General features: G+C 37.9%; 3 protein-coding genes across 5 annotated transcripts in view; 2 read left to right on the top strand and 1 right to left on the bottom strand.

Moving 5' to 3' along the window:
* LOC109712374 (mitotic spindle checkpoint protein MAD1) lies at positions 1,098–9,220 on the top strand. 3 transcript variants are annotated; one of them, XR_002216838.1, is made up of 18 exons: positions 1,098–1,426; positions 2,959–3,058; positions 3,314–3,474; positions 4,250–4,447; positions 4,527–4,619; positions 4,925–5,047; positions 5,281–5,528; positions 5,755–5,926; positions 6,053–6,148; positions 6,233–6,424; positions 6,876–7,038; positions 7,461–7,548; positions 7,644–7,713; positions 7,832–7,960; positions 8,047–8,085; positions 8,445–8,551; positions 8,760–8,882; positions 9,129–9,220. XR_002216838.1 is itself a non-coding variant. In XM_020235927.1 (17 exons), exons 1-16 carry the CDS (start codon positions 1,253–1,255, stop codon positions 8,532–8,534), a joined length of 2,136 nt encoding a protein of 711 aa, XP_020091516.1. In that variant the 5' UTR covers positions 1,098–1,252; the 3' UTR covers positions 8,535–8,551; positions 8,760–9,220. The 3 variants fall into 3 exon arrangements, 1 of the variants encoding a protein (XP_020091516.1); XR_002216837.1 differs by having other exon boundaries at positions 9,048–9,220; XM_020235927.1 differs by having other exon boundaries at positions 8,760–9,220.
* LOC109712369 (PHD finger protein At1g33420) lies at positions 10,288–19,477 on the top strand. The gene is made up of 5 exons (XM_020235915.1): positions 10,288–11,045; positions 12,332–12,461; positions 15,092–15,307; positions 17,773–18,378; positions 18,447–19,477. The coding sequence occupies exons 1-5, from the start codon at positions 10,673–10,675 to the stop codon at positions 19,327–19,329; spliced, it is 2,208 nt and encodes a 735-aa protein (XP_020091504.1). The 5' UTR covers positions 10,288–10,672; the 3' UTR covers positions 19,330–19,477.
* LOC109712390 (vacuolar protein sorting-associated protein 9A-like) overlaps positions 19,269–19,538 on the bottom strand; it is a 30,031-nt gene continuing 29,761 nt past the window's right edge. Inside the window, exon 7 of the mRNA XM_020235950.1 lies at positions 19,269–19,513. Within this exon, the coding sequence (XP_020091539.1) occupies positions 19,503–19,513 (11 nt within the window). The 3' untranslated portion in view covers positions 19,269–19,502. The remainder of the gene's footprint in view (positions 19,514–19,538) is intronic.

Raw genomic sequence — 19,538 nt, 5'->3', positions numbered from 1 at the left:
TAATCAAAATATTTATATTCTCTCTCTTCTTTCATTTTTCCCTCTCGCTTCTTACTCCCCTCCACCGCTTTTCACATCCCTACTGTGCTCCTTCCCTATCTCGCCCATAAGTAAGAGGACTACGACGAAGCATGACTCTCTCGTAGCCATGGCCGTTTTCATAAATTTTTTGGCAAGGTCGCTGTGGTAGAGACGAGAATGATACCGCTCGGAGTATATAACGCCGAAGATGAAGATGAAGTTGGCGGAGAAAGAGGGCGATGATCGCTGGTCGAGAATACTCCTGAAGTAAATTTACGAACGAGTTTGCAAACGTAAGCAATGGCTACGAGGTGGTTGTAGTAGCGAGAGAGAAAATTTTGATGAATGACGTGATATTGAACTATTTGATATATATATATATATATATATATATGATAAGTTATAAATAATGCAATTTTTTTACTAAAGACGTATATATTCAAATGGTGTATTTTTTAAAAAATAGCACAATATCGCAACGTTCTCATTATCACCACCACTTCGCTGCCGCCAGTCACGTACGCTCACGTCGTGAACATGATTCAGAAGTATTCTCGGTCAATGATCATCACCCTCCTCCGCCACCTTTGTCTCCATCTTCAACGAAGCTCTGAGCGGCCGCGACAACAAGTAGGTCAAATCCATCGTCTTCCTCTAGCTCACGAGGAACACCACAATGCGAATATGATAGAAAAGTTAGTGTAGAGGCGACCGCCCGTGGCGGCGAAGACAATCCATAAGAAAGGGTGGAGTAAGAAAAAATAAAGGTATTTAAGGTCCATGAATATTTTAATCAAGTTTTAAAAAAATTGAACCGAATTTGTAATAATAAAAAAGTGATTCACTTTTGTAAAAACACAAAACTAGTAATTTTAATTTTTTTTTTTGGCAAATATGCCAAGTTTAAAGGATTTAAATTAACTACGTAATTAAAGGATGGAGCGATATGCCTATTAAACTATTAGATAAAGTTTAAAGTTGATAATTAAAAGTTCAGGTGTGTGTTAAAACAAAGAAGATAACATTTAAGGGGTATATATACAATTTTCCCATACCAAACCAAATTCATTCACACACAGGATTTTGGCCTCCCCCGCTCCTTCCCCCAACAGAGAAACAAAAGAATAAGAGAGCTCTCGTCGCGCCCTACGCTCTCCTTCGAACGAAACTCCCCCCTCCCTCTCTCTCTCGCTCGATAAAACCCTAACCCTACACGCTCCATCTCGAGAAGATGATGCTCCGAACCCCGCCTCAGAGGAAGCGTAGGGCCGAGTCCGTCGCTGGCGACGAGAGCCCCGTCTCCGACCGCCGCCTCGTGCCCTACGGCGGCGGCGCCGCCGCCGTCCCCATCGCCTCCGCCGAGCCGTCCGATCCGATGGTCTGCACCTACCATTGCCGTCAGATGGTGATCCCCCGCTCCCTCCGTCGTAATAGCAACCCTAGTTGATTCGACGTGATTTGCTTTCGATTCAAAATTTGAAGTGATACGATGAGATATTGCCATATTTAGCTTCTTTTTGTGGTTGCTTTATCGTGTTAATGTTTAATTTCTTGGCATGACTGTGAGATTAATGGTAAATTCTCGAGTTGCTTGTATTGAAGTGCTGGTGTGGTTACTAATTCCTTGCGGCAATTTTATCTGTTTGGATTTTGGAAAATTAATATCCTGAACAGTGAATGTTTGATTCATAATTCTTGAATGAGTAATGTATATTTTCTCTTTAGGGTAGTAGCAGAATTAAGAATGAGTATTCATGGATTTTTGAGTTTCTTGCATTCCAATTAGTAGTTAGCAGAAGTCAAAACGTTAAATTTATGAGAAATACTTAGGGAGCGGTAATTCATGTGTTTAGCTTTATCAAATAAGCCAAGAAGTGTGATTGTAGTTACTATCTTGCTGTATCTCTGCTGCATCTATGGAAGATAACAGGAAAAATATGAAATGGTCAAGAGGTTGAGTTTACTAAGTAGTATGGACGATAGTGTAATGGTATCACACGATAATTTGTGGCATTTAGATTGCATGGAAATGAAAGATATGCAGGTTTTGAAAGACAAGATATTAGTTACTTGAAAGCTTGAATTTTGTTAGTTAGAATAAGAAAGAAGTTTTTTCTTCTTTTGTAGTTATATTGTCTTATCTATTTGGTATTCTTCCTATAACTTTGTTTTAACATCTTCATCGAATACATCTTGGCAGTAGTTCTGGCTTCTGCATGATATTCTGTTCATTTTGTGTCACTTAACTTGATTTAAGTTCACTTTCTTTATTAACATGGCGCATCAATTTAGACCTCTATATTGCTCTATAAGTTGCACAGCTAAGTTGCACTACTCCTCCCAGAACTTTTAGTCAAGTTTCCAGGCTGGTGCCTTAGAGGAAAAATATGTTGGCTGAATTGGTTCATCCATACATCCATGCACCATAAATCCATCATCCCTCCATCCGTCTCACATTTTCAATTGAATTGTCCAATTTCTTAGTAGGGAAAAGGCTGAAACTAAGTGAGTGCTATAGATTGAGATATGAGATGGGATTGAGGGCGGAAAGATGGGTGGTTACATGGATGTATAGATGCAAATGTTTAGGTTGCTGAACATCCAACTTAAAAGTTTGGGGGCCAACGTAAAACCTGGCTCAAAATGTAGGAGCTACTGGTGCAATTACCCTAAGTTGCACACGTGTACTTTTACAGCCAAAAGTACTTACTCGGTATCACTATACTTGTCCTCTAAGGCCCCCCCCCCCCCTCCCCATTTTTCTCCTTCCTTCAGTTGCTTGTTTTGCATCTCCAATTTGCTTATTTCTCTCTTTTCCTTTAAGCCTCTTCCTCTTGAGTTATAGAAACTAACTTTGGCTAGATTAAGTATTGTTCACCTGATTTACTTTCTAGATGTAAAAATTGATTGATAAGTGAGTATGCTTGCAATTAATAGGTTAAATCGGAGTTCATGGTAGCTTTCAACACTTTAGAGAGGCAAGTCGGTGACTATCAAGCTAGACTGGAGACACTGCACGAACAACTATGCAGGAGTGGTATGGTGCTCTTTGGTTTGCTTTTGAGTGGTTCATGTGCTTGAGTTTTCTGACTTTTGATAATCAGATTATTGTCATTGTTTAAAGTTGATTATTTGTTAACGATTGTTGTAGACTTCAGTCTATTTGGCACTATTGAAAATTAGTCTTTAAACCTACTATCATTTGGTGCTGAACTGGTGTTCTTTTCTTTTTATTCCATCTGATTTGCAAAGCTGAATGTAAATAACTGCAAAGTTATATTTGCCGCCACAGACGATGAAAGAAAGAAGTGTCAAGATCACCTCACCTTTTTAGAGCAAGAGCTTGCTGCAACAAAAGGGCGTGAGCACGCATTGCAAGAACGGCTACTAAAAGAGGTCACTGATTCCCATGAGCGGCATCGAGCACAATTGAAACGTATCAGTGAACTTGAGGTATGATTATACCTTTAATTTTTGAAATCTGTTTGTTAAATGGGCCATACCTCCTTTTCTTAATTCCATAATGTGAATCTTCTTTTTTCCATGTGAAATTTCATAAGTATGTCAATGCAATTGCCTAAATGTTGCTTAGGTAGTCAGTGCTGTGCCTGGAAGCTTAAAATGTTCAACGATTTGGAGCTATATGCCATTACATATGATTAATTGGACATTTAGACATCCTGAACAGGTCATATGGGAACCTACTGACTAGCAGTGGTTTTGCCTTTTGGCGTGTTTCCATTGTTGCGACTAAACAACATCATATATGCCACCTTTTGTTTTTTTTCTTTGATTATTGGACCACCCTTCAGCACTTTGTGATCCTGTGTTGATTTTATCTTCCATTTTGCTTTTTGGTAATGTAATGTATGTATTCTGAAGTGCTGCATTATCATGCATCAATATGATGCATATTAGGGAGCTGAGATATGCTTTTATTACTTCATTCCTGGTGGATTTAAAGATCATACCATTTATTTGCTTTTTTACCAATAAAAAATGCTCACTGAGATGTAACTATTACTTTTGAATTGGGCTTTTTTTCACCTGTGATATTAGGATATGTGGGTTCTAGTATGCAAATGAGCTTTAGATGCTTGATTTAATAGGATAGCCTTAAGCGCTTCTTTTTTCCCTCTTTTTTATAATCAAGCCAACAATTTTTTCTGGGTCTCCGAATTCGGTTATCTTGCAAACTCAACTTTCTTTTTTAAACCATACCCTGCAGGTTGAACTCAATAGAGAAAGTGATTCTCGTAAGACTGCTGAATTGTCAGCAGCATCAGCGAAGGAGACGATTAAAGATCTTGAAGGGAAACTTCAGCGGCTAACTGAAAGTTCAGAGAGGGAGAAAAATATGCTAAAGAAGGAACTCTCATTTTCACAAGACAGTTTAAATCTCTCTGCCTCTAAGCTGGCTGCTAATGTAAGTAAGGGAAAATGCTTCTTGTATTTAGAATATTGAGAGACCTATTGACCCTTTTGCTGTATGAATTTTGTACAAGCTCGAAAGAATGAGACTCAGAGCAGAAAACTCGGAGAAAGAGGCGGAGTTACTGAAACAAGAGCTGAAGGGCTTGAGAGAGCAGTTGAATGAGGTATCTAGCAACTTTTCTTTTTTTTTTAGTTATCTCTGCGTACTTGTGTTGTATAGCCGATAAGTACTGTCATTTTAATCATGTCTTCCAATTCTTTCAAGTTCTTCAGCGCGTAGGTGTGAATGGAATGTAAAAATGTTCATTTATTGGACAGTTGTCAAAGCAAGTATCGTAGAAAATGTCTTTTGGCCATCTCTGCTTATCACTAAGGAATTGACTTGCATTGGCAACATGTTCTGTTTGTATTTCTACTGGGATTTGAAAAGAAACTAACAGGACTGTAATATGTTTATTCTCTTAATCAGTGTCTCCACCAGAAGAGTGAGGTAGAGCATAAGCTATCAAGATTTTCTGCTTCATCTAATCAAAATACTCCTACGGAGGATCAGAAATTGGTGAAACTTTTGCAAGAGGAGATTCGAAACTATGTGAGTTATTTATTTTATTTGAGAATCTATTTTCTTCTCAGCCATCTTTTCTCTTAGTGGATATTTAATAATGGTTTGAATCCTGTAGAACTTTTTTATATAAAATAAATAAGGGTTAGCAATGACCTCTCTCTCTCTCTCTTTCTTTCTCTCTCTTCCCAATTTTATCATGATCCATCATCCAGGTTTATTTAGTTAATGAAATGCTCATTGCGTTGATTACTTGCTTTTAGGAATCTGAAGTACGAGAAGCCAGAAGATTGAGATCTTCTCATGTCAACAATGAGTTACTGAAGGAAAAATTATTGGAAGAAAAGGGTCGGAGGGAGAGGGCAGAAATGGAATTGTCAAAGTTGATGGAATTCCAAGAGAGAGCACAAAAATTGGAGCTTGAGTTGTTGTCATGGAAATCATTGCTGAGAGAGATACCTGATGTATCATGTTATGATGATATACCCAAAAAATTTGCAGCCCTGCAAAAGTACGTATTCACCTTTTAAGATGGTTCTAATAATTTTGTTTTGTATCACTAGTTGCTGTTTCTAGTCTTAAATTACCTCTTAAGCTAGGCAATATGGGCTTGTTTCTGTTAAGTACTCTTTTTGTTGATCTTCTGTTTTGAAGATTCTATGCAGATCCTAATGCTTATTATGCTTCATATCAAATTTGATTTGTTTGACATGTAAAATATTTTGTGTTTTCACTAGAGAAGTAATTGAAAACATGATTAAAGTTGGTGAGATTAGTGCAAGCTTGAAGGAATTGGAGGTTAAGCTTGAGGATGCTAGCCTTAGTAGACAACATGCTGAAAATGAATCTGCTTTGGCCAAAGAGAAAGCAGAGAGTGCTGCTTTGGGGGCCAAGAGGCTTGAATTGATGGTAATATGACCGTCTTGCCAGTTCATACGTCTAGTTGTTTATTCATGTAGCCACATAAAGTAGTTGTTTCTTTTTCCCTTTTAACTGCTTTAAACTAATATGGATATCTCTGCTTGTGAGAAACAGCTTGCTTCAGTTACTGAAGAGAGAGACAGGCTAAAGAAGGATTCTTTCGTTTTAGATAAGCAGAAAGCAGGGCATACAAATGAAACATTACTTAAGGTTAGACAACATTCTATTATGTACAGATTACATCACTGTATGTTGCCCTTTGATCTCTGATTTTTGCTTCATGTGGGATCACAGGATCTTGCTGAAAAAGAGAATAGTATTAGAGAAATGGAAAATAGTTTACATCAACTGAGAGAACTACTTAGTCATCAGCATGAAGAATTAGAACTAATGAATGAAAAACTGAATGTTGAAGCAAGGAAAGTGAAGTCTTTGGAGCGTGAGGGTGACCGCTTGCGTTCTGAGATAGCTTTGCTAGAGTCAAAGGTATCTTCTTTTAACCACAAATTAAATTGATGATTCTATGAATTGTCAAAGGATCATGACTTGTCAAAGGATTGTTTCTCTGTTATGTCTTTTCCTTATTTTCAGTTGCATCTCTGCTGCTGTTTGTGAGCCTATTTTAACAAATTAACTGATGAAAATTTCTTAAGGTGTTGAGAGACAAAACCCTTGATTTTATAGTTAACTCAAAGGCTTCCATCTATTTCCATGAAAGATGTTTATTCTCATGCATGACTTTATCAGAAATGTGCCACTATGTTTGCATGATATTTGGTGCAAAATAGCTGTTTGCTGACAATAAATCTTTTGAATCCTACTTTAGCTTGCAGTGCTGATATTAAGATACCTTCCACTGTGCTTTGTACTATCCATGCTCTCTAAGGCCTTTGTTTGACAATAAAATAACATACCATCAATTTATGTCTTTAATCAGTTGGGTCATGGTGATTACTGTGCATCAAGCACAAAGGTGCTGAGAATGGTCAATACTTTGGCAGTTGACAATGAGGCCAAACATACTATAGAAGCACTACAAGCTGAACTGAAAAGAACGCAGGAGAAATTGCAAGCTGTTGAAGAGTTGAAAGGACAATCTGGTAAAACATCTTGATTTATTAGAACTATAAAGAGATTGCCTTTAGTTCTTTGATGGTTTGAGTACTTCTGTTCATGGATTTTCAATCACGGGTATCTACATTAGTGTTTGCACACTTTCACATGTTTCCAATTCACTCACTTGTTTAGTAGTGTTCCGTCGGTATGTTTTCCCCGTAAGTCAGCACACACACACACACACACACACACACACACACACACACATATATATATATATATATATATATATATATATATATATATATATATATATATATATATTCCATTGTACGTGCAGTCGTGCACGCGTGACTGGCTAGTTTGATATGTTAACACTTCTTTTATGAGTTGCATGATAATTTATTTGTCAACAAACATTGGTAGATTTTCATGGATCTAATGGCTTGCATCTCTAAATTCACAGATGTGGGAAAGATAATAGATGCCAACATACCTGAAAAGTTAGTACAACTCAAGAGTCAAATTGCTATACTTGAGAAACGTGAGGAAAGGTGACTATTATTAGATTGTGTCTTTAATCCTCAGTAATATAAAGATTCTTACTGATATTTGTCAATAACTTTTGCATGCGTGCATAATGGAGCAGGTATAAGGCAGTTTTTGCAGAGAAAATATCAGTTTTCCGAAGGGCTTGTTGCTCACTTTTTGGTTATAAGGTGATGCTTATATAGATAAAACCATATAGGGGGAAGTTGAATTATGCTCATGTATATACTAGTCTGGAAAAGAAACCTAAGTTTTATTTTATTATAATGTTTGTCTTTGTTTATTTAGATTGTAATGGACGATCAGCAACGTCCTAATGGCATTCCTGTGACAAGATTTACGCTGCAGTCTATTTATGCACAAAGTGATGATGAAAAGCTTGAATTTGAATATGAATCAGGAACCACTAACATTGTGGTAGGCTAACATCTCTACCAAATGATTGCTGATTCTATTGTGCAGTCTCTTACGTGATCCTCACATTTACCTCTTTGGTGCGACAGGTTAACGAGTACATTTCACAGCCAGAGATTTCTCATCAGGTGCCAATACGTTGTCTTTTTTACAAAAGCGAACTCTTATGCCCTAAAACTAGATGCTTGTCGTTAATGCAAATGTGATTTAAGAAGCTATTAAGCAATTATTTTTAAGACCAAACCCCTATGTTGAAATAGAAGAAAGTGATGATGGCACTCAAAACATCTACCGTAGCTTCTTTTCACTTAACTATTTTGTGCATAACTATGTCGAACCATTCATTTTCAGGTTTAATAAGTTTCACTTGTATTGCATCGTTCATCTGTACTGGTCACAGTTTGGCCTACTATCACACTATTAGTGCTCGCATGGGAATTTCACTGTAGAAATATAAGGTGCCTTGATTAAAATTTGTAATTTGCAGGTCGAGATATTCATAAAGAAGATGAATTCCATACAAGCGTTTACAGCTAACTTAACCATGGAGTCCTTCAATAAGCGCACCTTAAGTTAGGGTATCCCTATACAATGGTATGTGATTTTCCCTCTCCAGTTTCTTACTGCCGTATTCAATGTCGCACTGCTTTTTATTTTAATCATTTTGCTTATTGCTGCTGGTATGCATCAGCAGAAATTTTGTACATTGTTGGTTCATTTTGCATACTTTGTGAAGAACAAAAAGTTCATTTTGCTCTTCATTGAATGCTATTCATTGAATTAACTCTTTTGTCCTATACAGTTTTGGGATGAAATGGGTTTGAAAATGATCAAAACTCAAAATGAATGAAATAAGTTGCGGCCGCAATCATCTTCGGACATATTCAGAGGGAAGAGACCATTTTGTAAGATAACGATTCAAAAGGTCAGTGTTAGTACTCATGTTCATATTATTATTTGGATTTTGCAATGTTGTTTGACGTCATTACTCCTTACATCTGTGCTCGCTATATGTTGTATTTCCCAATCAATCTCATGCCTCGTTTTATTGCTCTGATTTTTTTTTTTTTTTTTTTTTTTGACTTTTGAGGTTTAAGCTCAAATTTTGTTTTGAGCATCGAACTTTTAAGCTGAACATTTGAGCCTTTATTATCACTAAGGTAATTGTAAGGGAAAACATTTTGCCTGGTGCATCTAAACAATCATGTACCATGCATTCGTTGGCGTTATTTTCTTAAATCCTATTATCCTTTTGAGTTATAATCTTTTCTATGTTTCCAAAGTTTGGTTTATCATATTAAAACCGTGAGAAGGGGAAGAATCAATGGATTTATAGTGTATGCATGTACAAGCTGCAAATGAACCACTTGCAAGGTGTAATTTCTTTTTTCTTTTTTCTTTTTTCTTTTTTTTTTTGAGGACTAAAGTGAAATATATATCTTTTTCCAGTATGGAATTTCAGACTCACAAGTTTGGGAATGGAAAATGGAAGTTATGAGGTTTTATATATATATATATANTATATATATATATATATATATATATATATAAAAGTGAAGTTCGGGGATCTCTTTCAGAACATTTATTTTATTTATATTTTTAATTTTAATATGGGTATTTTCAAAAGTCGACATCTCATCCGACGATCCAGCTGATGGACGACGTGGATCCACCGCAGCCGCAGCAACGCTGTTTGGGTCCAAACAGAATCGTAGCTCCGGGGGGTGCTGCCACGTGGAATCGATCCCATCTTTTCCGGCGTTGGTCTCCCGTCTAACATGTGGTCCCCACGCCGCGCAGTGGGGACCACATGTCAGTGTCAAACAGCCCGTGATACACGGGCGTTACAGGGAGATCCACTAAACCCGGTCTAAATCTCCTCAAAACGGAAAAAGAGTCCCCGGTCTAAATCTTCTGAATTGTGGTTTTTTTTTTTTTTTATTTCGTGATTCAAAATCTCTGGAGTTAGAGAAATTATTGCACGCACCGTGCCATGTATAAATATTACACGGGTTTCATGATCTACTATAACTTTAAAAAAAGAAACTAAAAATAATTTATTAAATTCTATTTGTTTTATTTAAATTTTAAATTTAAATTTTAATAAGTTCTCTAGCTCTAAACATTGGATGCCTATGCAAAGCCTCTAGCAATTGAATTCTACAATGTACCGCTTCTATATCACTACCAAAGTGGGCCCATATCACAAATCCCTGTATGATCTATGTATTCTATATATTCTATATTCAAAACCGTGACATATCACGGTTACATGGGAGAGAGAAGGGCGCACCGCCATAAGGAAAATAAATAACAAAATAATAAAATAAAATAAAATCCCAAAATTAGGGCGCGGTCTTTAACTCTCGCCCAATTCGCCCGCTCTCTTTTCGGGGAAACCCTGACCCCAACCACCCCCCCGATTCAAACCCTAACCCTAATCCTAACCATAATAACTTAACCGTAGTTATCTCTTCGCGAGGCGCTTCGATCGATCTCCTCCGTCCCTTCGCCCTCTCTCTCCTCCCACCTCTTTATCTCACGCCCGTAACCCTAACCCCAACCCTAACCCTACCCCCCGAGATTCCTTAACCCTAGTTTGATCCCCAACCCCCGATCGCTGTTCCCCAAATCGGAAACCCTAACCCTAGCCGATCGACGGCGCCGTTCGTGGCGGAACCGCGGCGGGATCTAGCGGCGACGGGATCCGACGCGATGGTGGTGAACGGGCGACCCCTCAAGCGCGCCAAGCGGCGGGTCACCGCCGATCTCTGCGATTTCTTCACCTTCCCCGGCGGCGGCGGCGGCACAGATAAGGGCGGCGCCGTCGCCGCGGAGGGGTTCGAGGGGCCGTTCCGGTGGAGCGTGGGGGAGTTCCTGTCGCGGCACGCTCGGCTCCTCCCGCCGCCCTCGATCCTCTCGCCCCCCGCCGCGGCGGCGCCGCCGCACCTGCTGACGTGGCGGATGGCGTTCCGCGTCGGCGACGCCGCCGCGGCGGACGCGGACGCGGCCGTGGTCGAGCTCAGCGTCGTGGAGGAGGACGTGCTGAGATCGAAGTCGATATACTGCGATCAATGCCGAGTCGTAGGTGAGATATCTCTTTTCTCATATATATATTTTTTAATGACTGATTTATATTATTTCTATTCTATTAAGAACTATTCTTGTTTTTCAAATTTCGAATTATTTTCTGAAAATATAAATTTCATGAATTTATGAAAGATTTCTCCTCTTTAGTGTTTGCATGCCCTAAATTTGCTCTGTTATGTCCCGTGGGAATTTTTATATCTTGTTATCGTTAGGACAACATCCTCAACACCTCTCTAAACATTCAAAGTAATACAAATGCCCTCTTAGATTTTTAATTTTATTTTGAATAATTTTAAAAATTCAAGTTATTCTTAATCACTTAATAAATATAGGGTTTCTGTTCCATCCGCAGCTGTGTTAGGGTCGTGGTAGTCGCCATTCTTATACATTGATTTAACGATGCTTGGTGTTTCAATTCCCAAATTACTATAACATGGGCTTGTATTGACCTTACTGGGTCACCATTCTTATACAAATGCCCTCTTAGATAGAACTGTATGAAAGAGCTTATCACTTTTGGCTAATAAGATGCGCCAACAGCTTCCAGCTGCAGTTATAAGTAGTGGCTTCAAATTTAAGTTTTTGCTTTTGAGGCCAAAAGCTTAATTTTGTTGCATGTTGCAGGTAGACTTTTATCCTTACCATACACTAGATGCTTCTCAAGTAGAGAAGCTGTTCTAAAAGCCAGGCTGAGCACCAAAAAAAAGTTTTTCGTGTATTCTTTCTTGGCTATTTAACTTCTCAGTTAAGAATCACCTTCTTCCTTGCCGGTTTAGCTCGTAAAAACATAGACCGTACCGGCTACTGCACATATATGTAACTTAAATTAATTAAGAGTTTGGTTTGATTACTCACCTTGTAGTAATTTTTGAAATAGATATGAACTTTGAAAGATTTGATTCTACTGCTTAGTGATGTATTATTTATAAGATTTTTTACTGTATATCCTGTACTCTAGCAAAAAGTTCTCTAAGTTGACAAAGCATATTGTCAAGAATGTTACAAATACTTTATGGCCATGTAATAGAATTAAATAACTTCTGCTGGTAAACTATTTGCGTTGATTAGTAAAATTGTCACTTTGGCACTTCTAGTGTCAATTTCAAACTATGCTATAGATCAGGTAAGATCTGTTAGTTTTTACCTTAATGGTCTTTTTTTAAACAATTGTTCGTCTTTTCTAGCAATTACCTTCTCTAAAGAATTAGATGGTTCTGGTTGATTTTTTGTTATTGATTATAATCCTTCTGATTATTTTAGCTTTTAAACTTTGCCTAATTGTAGGGTGGAGCTGTCACCCGGTTTGTGGGAAACGTTACCATTTCATTATTCAGAATGATGGCAATCCTTTGTCTGGTTGTCGTCAGACTTGTTGTTCTCGATGTGGAACTTTGTTGCCCCTCTCTGAATCAAGGTGGGAAACAAAATAGATTATAATTTTAATTAATGATCTATATGAGTACTGATTCATGATAAAACTTTGGTCAAACTTATTCTTTCTTCAGCTGTAGAGATTTGATTACTAGTGTCCTGTATTAATCCAGGTGCTTTAGATTTTAGAGTATTGAATATTGACACAACCACTTGAAACCAAAAAATTTTGTGAATAATGCACATATCAGTTAAATGTATGTTATTTTTTTTATTCTTCCAATATACTACCTTCTTCCTTCACGAACTACTCAATGAACGATAGGATTATATCTTTATGGTATCCATATATAGTTTAATGGATGCATCAAGGGGTGTAAATGAGCCGAACACGAGCGAGCTGGAGTCGGCTCGTGTTCGGCTTGTTTAATAAACGAGCCGAACACGAGCTGGCTCATTAAAGTATCGAGCCAAAAAATTCAGCTCATGTTCGGCTCGCGAGCCGAACACGAGCTGGCTCACGAGCTGGCCAACGAACAATAAGTTAAAAGGATTAGATTGAATATATATAAAAAATAAATTTATAAAAATCTTATCCATTAGACTTTGATTTAATAGTTGAAACTTTACATATAAATGAGTTTTTTTATAATTGAGCTCCCCTTTATATTTTTATTTTGCTAAAAATTAAATAATAAAAATATATATTATATATATAATTATTTATTTATGTATATAAATATAAATTAAATAAATTATATAAATATAAAATATATGTATTCGAGCTATTATCGAGCCGAACACGAGCGAGCTGACCCCAGCTCGTGTTCAGCTCATTTAATAAACAAGCCGAAAAATTCGGCTCGTGTTCGGTTCGTTTACTAAACGAGCGATTCGATCTCGAGCTCATTTCGAGCCGAACACGAGCTGGCTCGTGAACAGCGAGCTGGATTGCCACCCCTAACATGCATGTAAGTGTGCCTATGCTATTTTGACATTGATAATGACTTTCGAGAAACTGTCCTTATTATTCTCATTCTATTGAATCTAAACTATCTTTATTTTCATTGATATATTTTGGAATGAAATTTCAATGTTATCTTCTCTCTCTTAGATTGAACCATATTTTATCTCAAATATACTTGGCGCATATTTTTCACTTAAGGTTTTTGGTCATGTATTTAACTATTCTCTGTTCTGTATGGAGGAGGAAATAAAGAGGAGAGAGAAAAGAGAAAGCAAGACTAAAGAAATAAGAGAAAATTTATTTTTTCTCTTATGTCTTTGTCTACGTTAGAAAGAAGAGAGAATCAGTTTTTTTTTTTTTTTAGAGTGAAAAAAAGGGGCAAGAAAGAAAAGTAAAGAAAAGAAAGGAAGAGCAATGAAATGAATCTCCTCTTGTTGGGGTTATACATAAGAAAAGAAGAGAAGCAGATTTCCGTTGTTTAGTTTGGACAAAAAGAACAAAAGAGGGGGGAGAAATTAGGAGAAAAGAAGAGAAAAAAATTATGTGTATTTTTCTTTGTTGTATCATTGAGGTCTATGGATTCTGGGGTGTTTTTTGTTATGCAAAAGCTTTCTAGAGCTTTCCTTTGTACTATAATCTTAAAGAGGTGTAGAGTGGCTTTCCTAGGGTTGTAATGGGGGGTTTTTAGTGCAATAGTCCTCTTCTAAAACTTTATTTTAAAAATAAACCTGGTAAATTTTTATTTGTAGATATTGTCCTATAAAAGCGGTGAATGGTTTACCGCGTTTAAAAGCGGTGAACCATTCACCGCTTTCTTTCATTTTCTCATTTTTTTTTTTATAATTCTATGATGGTAAAAGCGGTGAATGGTTCACCACTTTTACTGTTTTTCTACTTCTAAACAGAAGTTATGAATGCGGTGAATCATTCACCGCATTTAAAGGTCTATTTTTTATAATTATTTTTTTAAGAAAATTATTTTTAATATTATAAAAATTGATAAGATTAGTTATAAAAAAAATTCGTTGTAATGTGCATGGCTTTGCTATTAGTAACATTTGGGTCATTTGTATTTTATTTGCTTGTCTTGCTTTAATCAATATAAGGTTGCTTTCAAGTACTTCGGTATCTTAATTCTCGGTTGCGGCTCTATGGGGCAATTTAGTACAATTTCTATTCTTGTTACATTGTGGGGCTAAATGTGACTTGTGCCTCCAGTTTTTAGTAACTGTATAGTCCAAGCCCCATTTCAATGGGTATGAGGACAGCTTATTTGATGCGGGCCTATCTTATTCAGTCTAAACGCAGTTCTGTGGAGCTTAGTCAGATCTCTGCATGCAATGTTCTACTTTTGATTGTTTTTAATGTAGCAAGTAAGCATATGGCATCTGAGGTAAATTGTTAGTGGTTAGGCATGTTAGCCATTATATTTCTTCATAAACATAATATTTGTAGATTCTCATCTCTAAGCCATAATGTATCAATCGTTTATGGAATAATCAATCTTTTATATGCATGATTAGCTAATCACCTAACAAATAGCACATTGTTTTGTGGAATAATCACTATTGCAGTTTGTGGCTAAATGAGTGGGGCAGTTCTTTTAATTGTTTGTTGGAGAGGTTCTTATGTTGCTCAATGTTCTCATTAGGTAATGGTCATTTGTATTGTTTCACATCTCTTGTTGTTCTTGGCCATCATTTCAGGTGTCCTTTATGTAAATATGAGTCGACAGCCGATGAATTGGAAGACGGGGCATATATTCAGTTGGAGGATTCTTCTCATTTGTTGCATGCTGTAGTGCATGGTAATGGTTACGGCCATCTTCTCCGAGTAAATGGCCGGGAAGGCGGTTCGAGATATCTAACAGGTCGCGATATAATGGGGTTTTGGGATCGCTTATGCAAGTTGCTACATGTCAGGTACGACAGTTTTCTTATCGTGTGATCCTATCTATTTCTTGTTACTTTATTTATTGTTGGTGAGATTAGATTTTAAGACAAATCAAACTATTTGCTGAAAGCTAGTGCTCAACTCAATTCTCTGAAAGAGAAGTTGCTCGTACACTGTTGTTTAAGGTCTTAGATCATAAGCAAGCTGAGCTTGAACAATGGTTAGTCCAAACTAGAAAACGAGGACATTTCAAAAACGGCATTGTGTCGTGATAGATGTATATCAGAACACTGCTCCTAGGTGCACGCTCGACACGTGTGAGTAATGTGGATCAATAGGCAACCTACGAGGGTCAATCTGTAGGATAAAAGTAAAATCCAATATTAATTTCACAAATTATAAATGCGGATAATAATAAAAAGAGAGATCGATCACTTCTCTTGAGGCATCGGAGTGCGCATATCTCCCTTTCGCGTTTCATTGGTATAAACCCAAGCCTTTACACTTCCTTCTTTTCACAGGTGTAGAGGTGATCTTTAATAACGCGATCTTTTCATTTGGGTTAAAATATCTCTCGTTATACAATTATAATTGAACTCTTTGAATCGCGCTTTAAATTTCTTATTAAGGAAACCAATTTGTTTTGTATATAAGAAGACATTAACTAGAATGTTGTTTCTTCTCGGTGCGGCGAAAGTGTAGTTGTGGTACATGTTTTCTAAAAAGTATGATTTTCTATAGCTGTTCCTGCTGTCTAAAAGGTTTAGCCACAGCTTGTTTAAGACAAGCCAAAAATTTTGGTATGGTAGAAGAGCTTCTGTAGAGAGGCGTTGTATGAATAGAGCTGCTGTTTGGAAAGACCTTTGACCCTTTTAATTTACTGGTTAATACCCCTCGTAACAGCTTTTTCTGTAGATTGCCAGAAGCACGAGCTTTAAATTTGGAGTTCTTGCTTTTGGAACCCAGTTTTTGCTTTTGGAACCCAAAAGGCATTGTCGCCGTTCTCTGCATTTATAAATTATAACATACTTAGCTTTCATGGTTGAGTTGTGCTTCTCAAAATAGAGAAGTTGTTGAAAATTCTGCCAAGAGCGAACCTAGCCTTGGTTCGAACATCCTATATGGTATATAGAGCGGCTCAGCCAATGCATTATATCAAATATGTAATAATATAAATATAAATATAATAATAATATAATGAAAGCACATCCACGCGGTGCCTTCCGCCTGCCCTTTGGTGAATACGCTAATTATCTTTCGTATTTTTTGTTATTAATCAAATATAAATGGATTAAGTATAAAGAATATAATTAAATATTTAATTTTATTATGGATGAGGTTATTAGTGAACATTAGTATGAGAATATTTGTTTGTGATTGATGAGTGACGCAATACCAAACTAAGTTCAGTTCTTTATTTATGGGAGTTGATTTAAGGGAAATATTAATCATGTAATGTGAATATAGTGTTTACTACCCATGTATTGGTATTTGCTTTGATTGGTTTAGGATAAATATCTACTATTTTGAATTGATAAATTTGATATACTTTTGTTATATTCTTTTAATAGAAGTGACTTAAATTAACTCTCATAACTACAGAATTAGTTTGAACTTTTTATGTCATTATTAATGAAATATGAGTGAATTCTATGTCTACATTATGTATTTGGAAAAATTAAGCGTAATTTTTTTTTTTTGAGTAGGCAAAATGACGATTTATCACCTTATAACGGGACTAAAGATTGCTATTGAGACTTCATTCTACATAATTACTTAATAATACTATGCTAAGATAAATGATAATCTACTATTCTCGAGTAACGAGATATAATGTTTTTGTCAATTTTTCATTAATAGTTCATCTAAGCGATGCATTTTCTGATTCTTTAATGATGAATCATTGTTTCAACTCTATCAATTTAAACTGGTAGGCTTTTTCCCCAAAAATATATTATTTACATGTCGTTTGTCTATTGATGTAATTAGAGCGAACACTATTTAAGCGTCATATATATAATTTCTTATCAGTAACGGTAAAAATAGCAAACATCAATTCATAACGCGAATTCACACCCCCACCACCCAAAAAAAAAAAAAAAAAAAAAAAAAGAGAAAAAAAATTATGAAATACAGCTGAGAAGAGGAAACGAGATGAGATCCCTCTCAATAGTTGTTAAGCTGGTAGCTCTAGACATCTCGATAGCTGGGCCTTGAGAAACTCTTAATAGTTAATCTGATTTCTCTGGGCATCTCAATCTGGTCTAGCACAAAGCCTTATGGCAACCAAGTTTCAATGCCTCGGCCATTGAAGTTAAATACAATACACAGGTTTGTAATTAATAATATTAGTGATGCGACAGCCACGACTCTTGATGATTCATGCTTAGTAGATGCGTTTAGAGCCTATTATATTTGCAGCTTAGTTATCATCACACGCATTATTATATGGTTTAAACTAAACTAATTAAATGGCTCGTTTCATTCGCTGCAGGAAAGTGACGGTTATGGACATTTCAAAGAAGTATGGTATGGAGTATAGGCTCCTGCATGCCGTAACCAGAGGCCACCCTTGGTATGGCGAATGGGGCTACCAGTTCGGCACCGGTAGCTACGCTCTCACCTGTGCTTCCTACCGGGAAGCCGTCGAAACCCTCTCCAACGTACCACTGTCCCTCTTCTTCTCCCACACCAGATCTCCCCAAACCAAATTACATGACACCATTTCCCTCTACTTGTCCCTCTCGTGCCGCCAACTCGCGACTGTGAGGGATCTCTTTTGCTACATAACAGACCGGCTCCATGATGTTCACAAGCAATCTCGGCTTGCGACGTCTGAAAAGGATACCTCCTCTATGATACTCTGTGCATGGACAAAGGAAGATACAGAGTTGGCAGAGTGTGCCATGGTCAAAGTTCTCCGGGCTGTTGGTGTGTCGAGATGGGTTGCTCGGCGTGCACTCAGGGGAGCCACGTCGAAGGCAGTGGAGCCGCTTGAGCTGCTCGATTACTGCCTTAACGGGTTAGCCGGTAAAACAACAGATGATGGCCTAGTCGTTGCCATTCGGTGCAACGACAAGACAAGTACGGTAGAATACAGGTTAGTGTTACTAGATTAGCTTTGTTAGCTCGCATTTCTTTTCTATAATCTAAGAGATGCTTATACAGGCTTGAACCGGCTACCAACAAGCCTGAAGCCAGCCGCACCTTCTTTACGCCATCGGCCGAACACCTCCTGCGCGACCTCAAGTTCCTGTATGATGCTCTCCTAAACCCTGCAACCATGCAACCTTACAACCCAGAGACGACGAGGGCATACTCCGTCAGTGCTGCATCAAAACTCCTTGATTGCAAGCAGTTCATCAAGCATTTTGACGAACCACTCGCTTCCTCCTCACCAACCCTGAACCCTTTCAAGCTCCGCGTGTGGTGCCACGCGGAGTTAATCGACCACCCGAAGGACTACACTGCTCCGCCCCCTGAGCTCCTGCTCCTCTCTCCTGATGCCACAGTTGCTGACCTGAAGTTACAAGCAACAAAGGCATTCCAAGAAACATACCTTGTGTTCCAGAGGTTCCAAGCAGAACAGCTACTAGATTGTGACAACGTTAGCGACAATGATCTTGTAAAGCTTAAGCTTGGTAGAAATATAGCAGTTAGGATCGGAGGAAGGTACGTAGGCGGGGACTACCGCCGGCTGGGGCAGTTCAGGATGGAGAGGGGGTTGGATAATTGGACTGTGGATTGTACTTGTGGTGCCAAAGATGACGACGGAGAGCGGATGCTGGCGTGCGATACTTGTGGCGTGTGGCAGCACACAAGGTGCGCGGGGATTAACGATGCAGAGGAGGTACCTGCAAAGTTCATCTGTAGGAAGTGCGCAGGTGCGAGGAAGGTCAAAGGCCGCAATGGAGGCGGCGGCAGCGGTGGTGGAGGAAAGTTCAAAGGCCGCAGTGGAGGCAGATTGCTGAACATGAAGAGATGCAAGGATGAGATTGAATCAGCGTCTAGTGTTGCTGGGAGGTTTGGGCGGTTGACGACCGTCGGCTAACATTGTACATAGAGTCTGTAGAGAGAGCGAAGGAAAAGGAAGAGAGAGCTCAGGCCTTTGTAATAAGTTGTTTTGGCCTTTATCGAACCCACCCCTCCTTGTTTCTTCATGTATGATACTTAAAACTATTTCCCTGGTTAGCGCAGAAGTAGACTTGCGTTTCTTTGGATGTGTTACTTTTTATCTGCATTGTTCAAAGCATTGAATAT

This window comes from Ananas comosus, linkage group 1 (genome assembly GCF_001540865.1).
Source record: "Ananas comosus cultivar F153 linkage group 1, ASM154086v1, whole genome shotgun sequence".
In the NCBI taxonomy this organism is placed as follows: domain Eukaryota; kingdom Viridiplantae; phylum Streptophyta; class Magnoliopsida; order Poales; family Bromeliaceae; genus Ananas; species Ananas comosus.
Note: the sequence above shows the minus strand (reverse complement) of the source record. Positions and strands in the feature narration are given on the sequence as shown.

Coding starts and splice junctions, on each gene's coding strand:
- LOC109712374 (XM_020235927.1), top strand. CDS start 1,253: ATGATGCTCCGAACCCCGCCTCAGAGGAAGCGTAGGGCCGAGTCCGTC. Junction 3,475..4,249: donor AACGTATCAGTGAACTTGAG/GTATGATTATAC, acceptor CATACCCTGCAG/GTTGAACTCAATAGAGAAAG. Junction 4,448..4,526: donor CCTCTAAGCTGGCTGCTAAT/GTAAGTAAGGGA, acceptor ATTTTGTACAAG/CTCGAAAGAATGAGACTCAG.
- LOC109712369 (XM_020235915.1), top strand. CDS start 10,673: ATGGTGGTGAACGGGCGACCCCTCAAGCGCGCCAAGCGGCGGGTCACC. Junction 12,462..15,091: donor TTGCCCCTCTCTGAATCAAG/GTGGGAAACAAA, acceptor CCATCATTTCAG/GTGTCCTTTATGTAAATATG. Junction 15,308..17,772: donor TGCAAGTTGCTACATGTCAG/GTACGACAGTTT, acceptor CATTCGCTGCAG/GAAAGTGACGGTTATGGACA.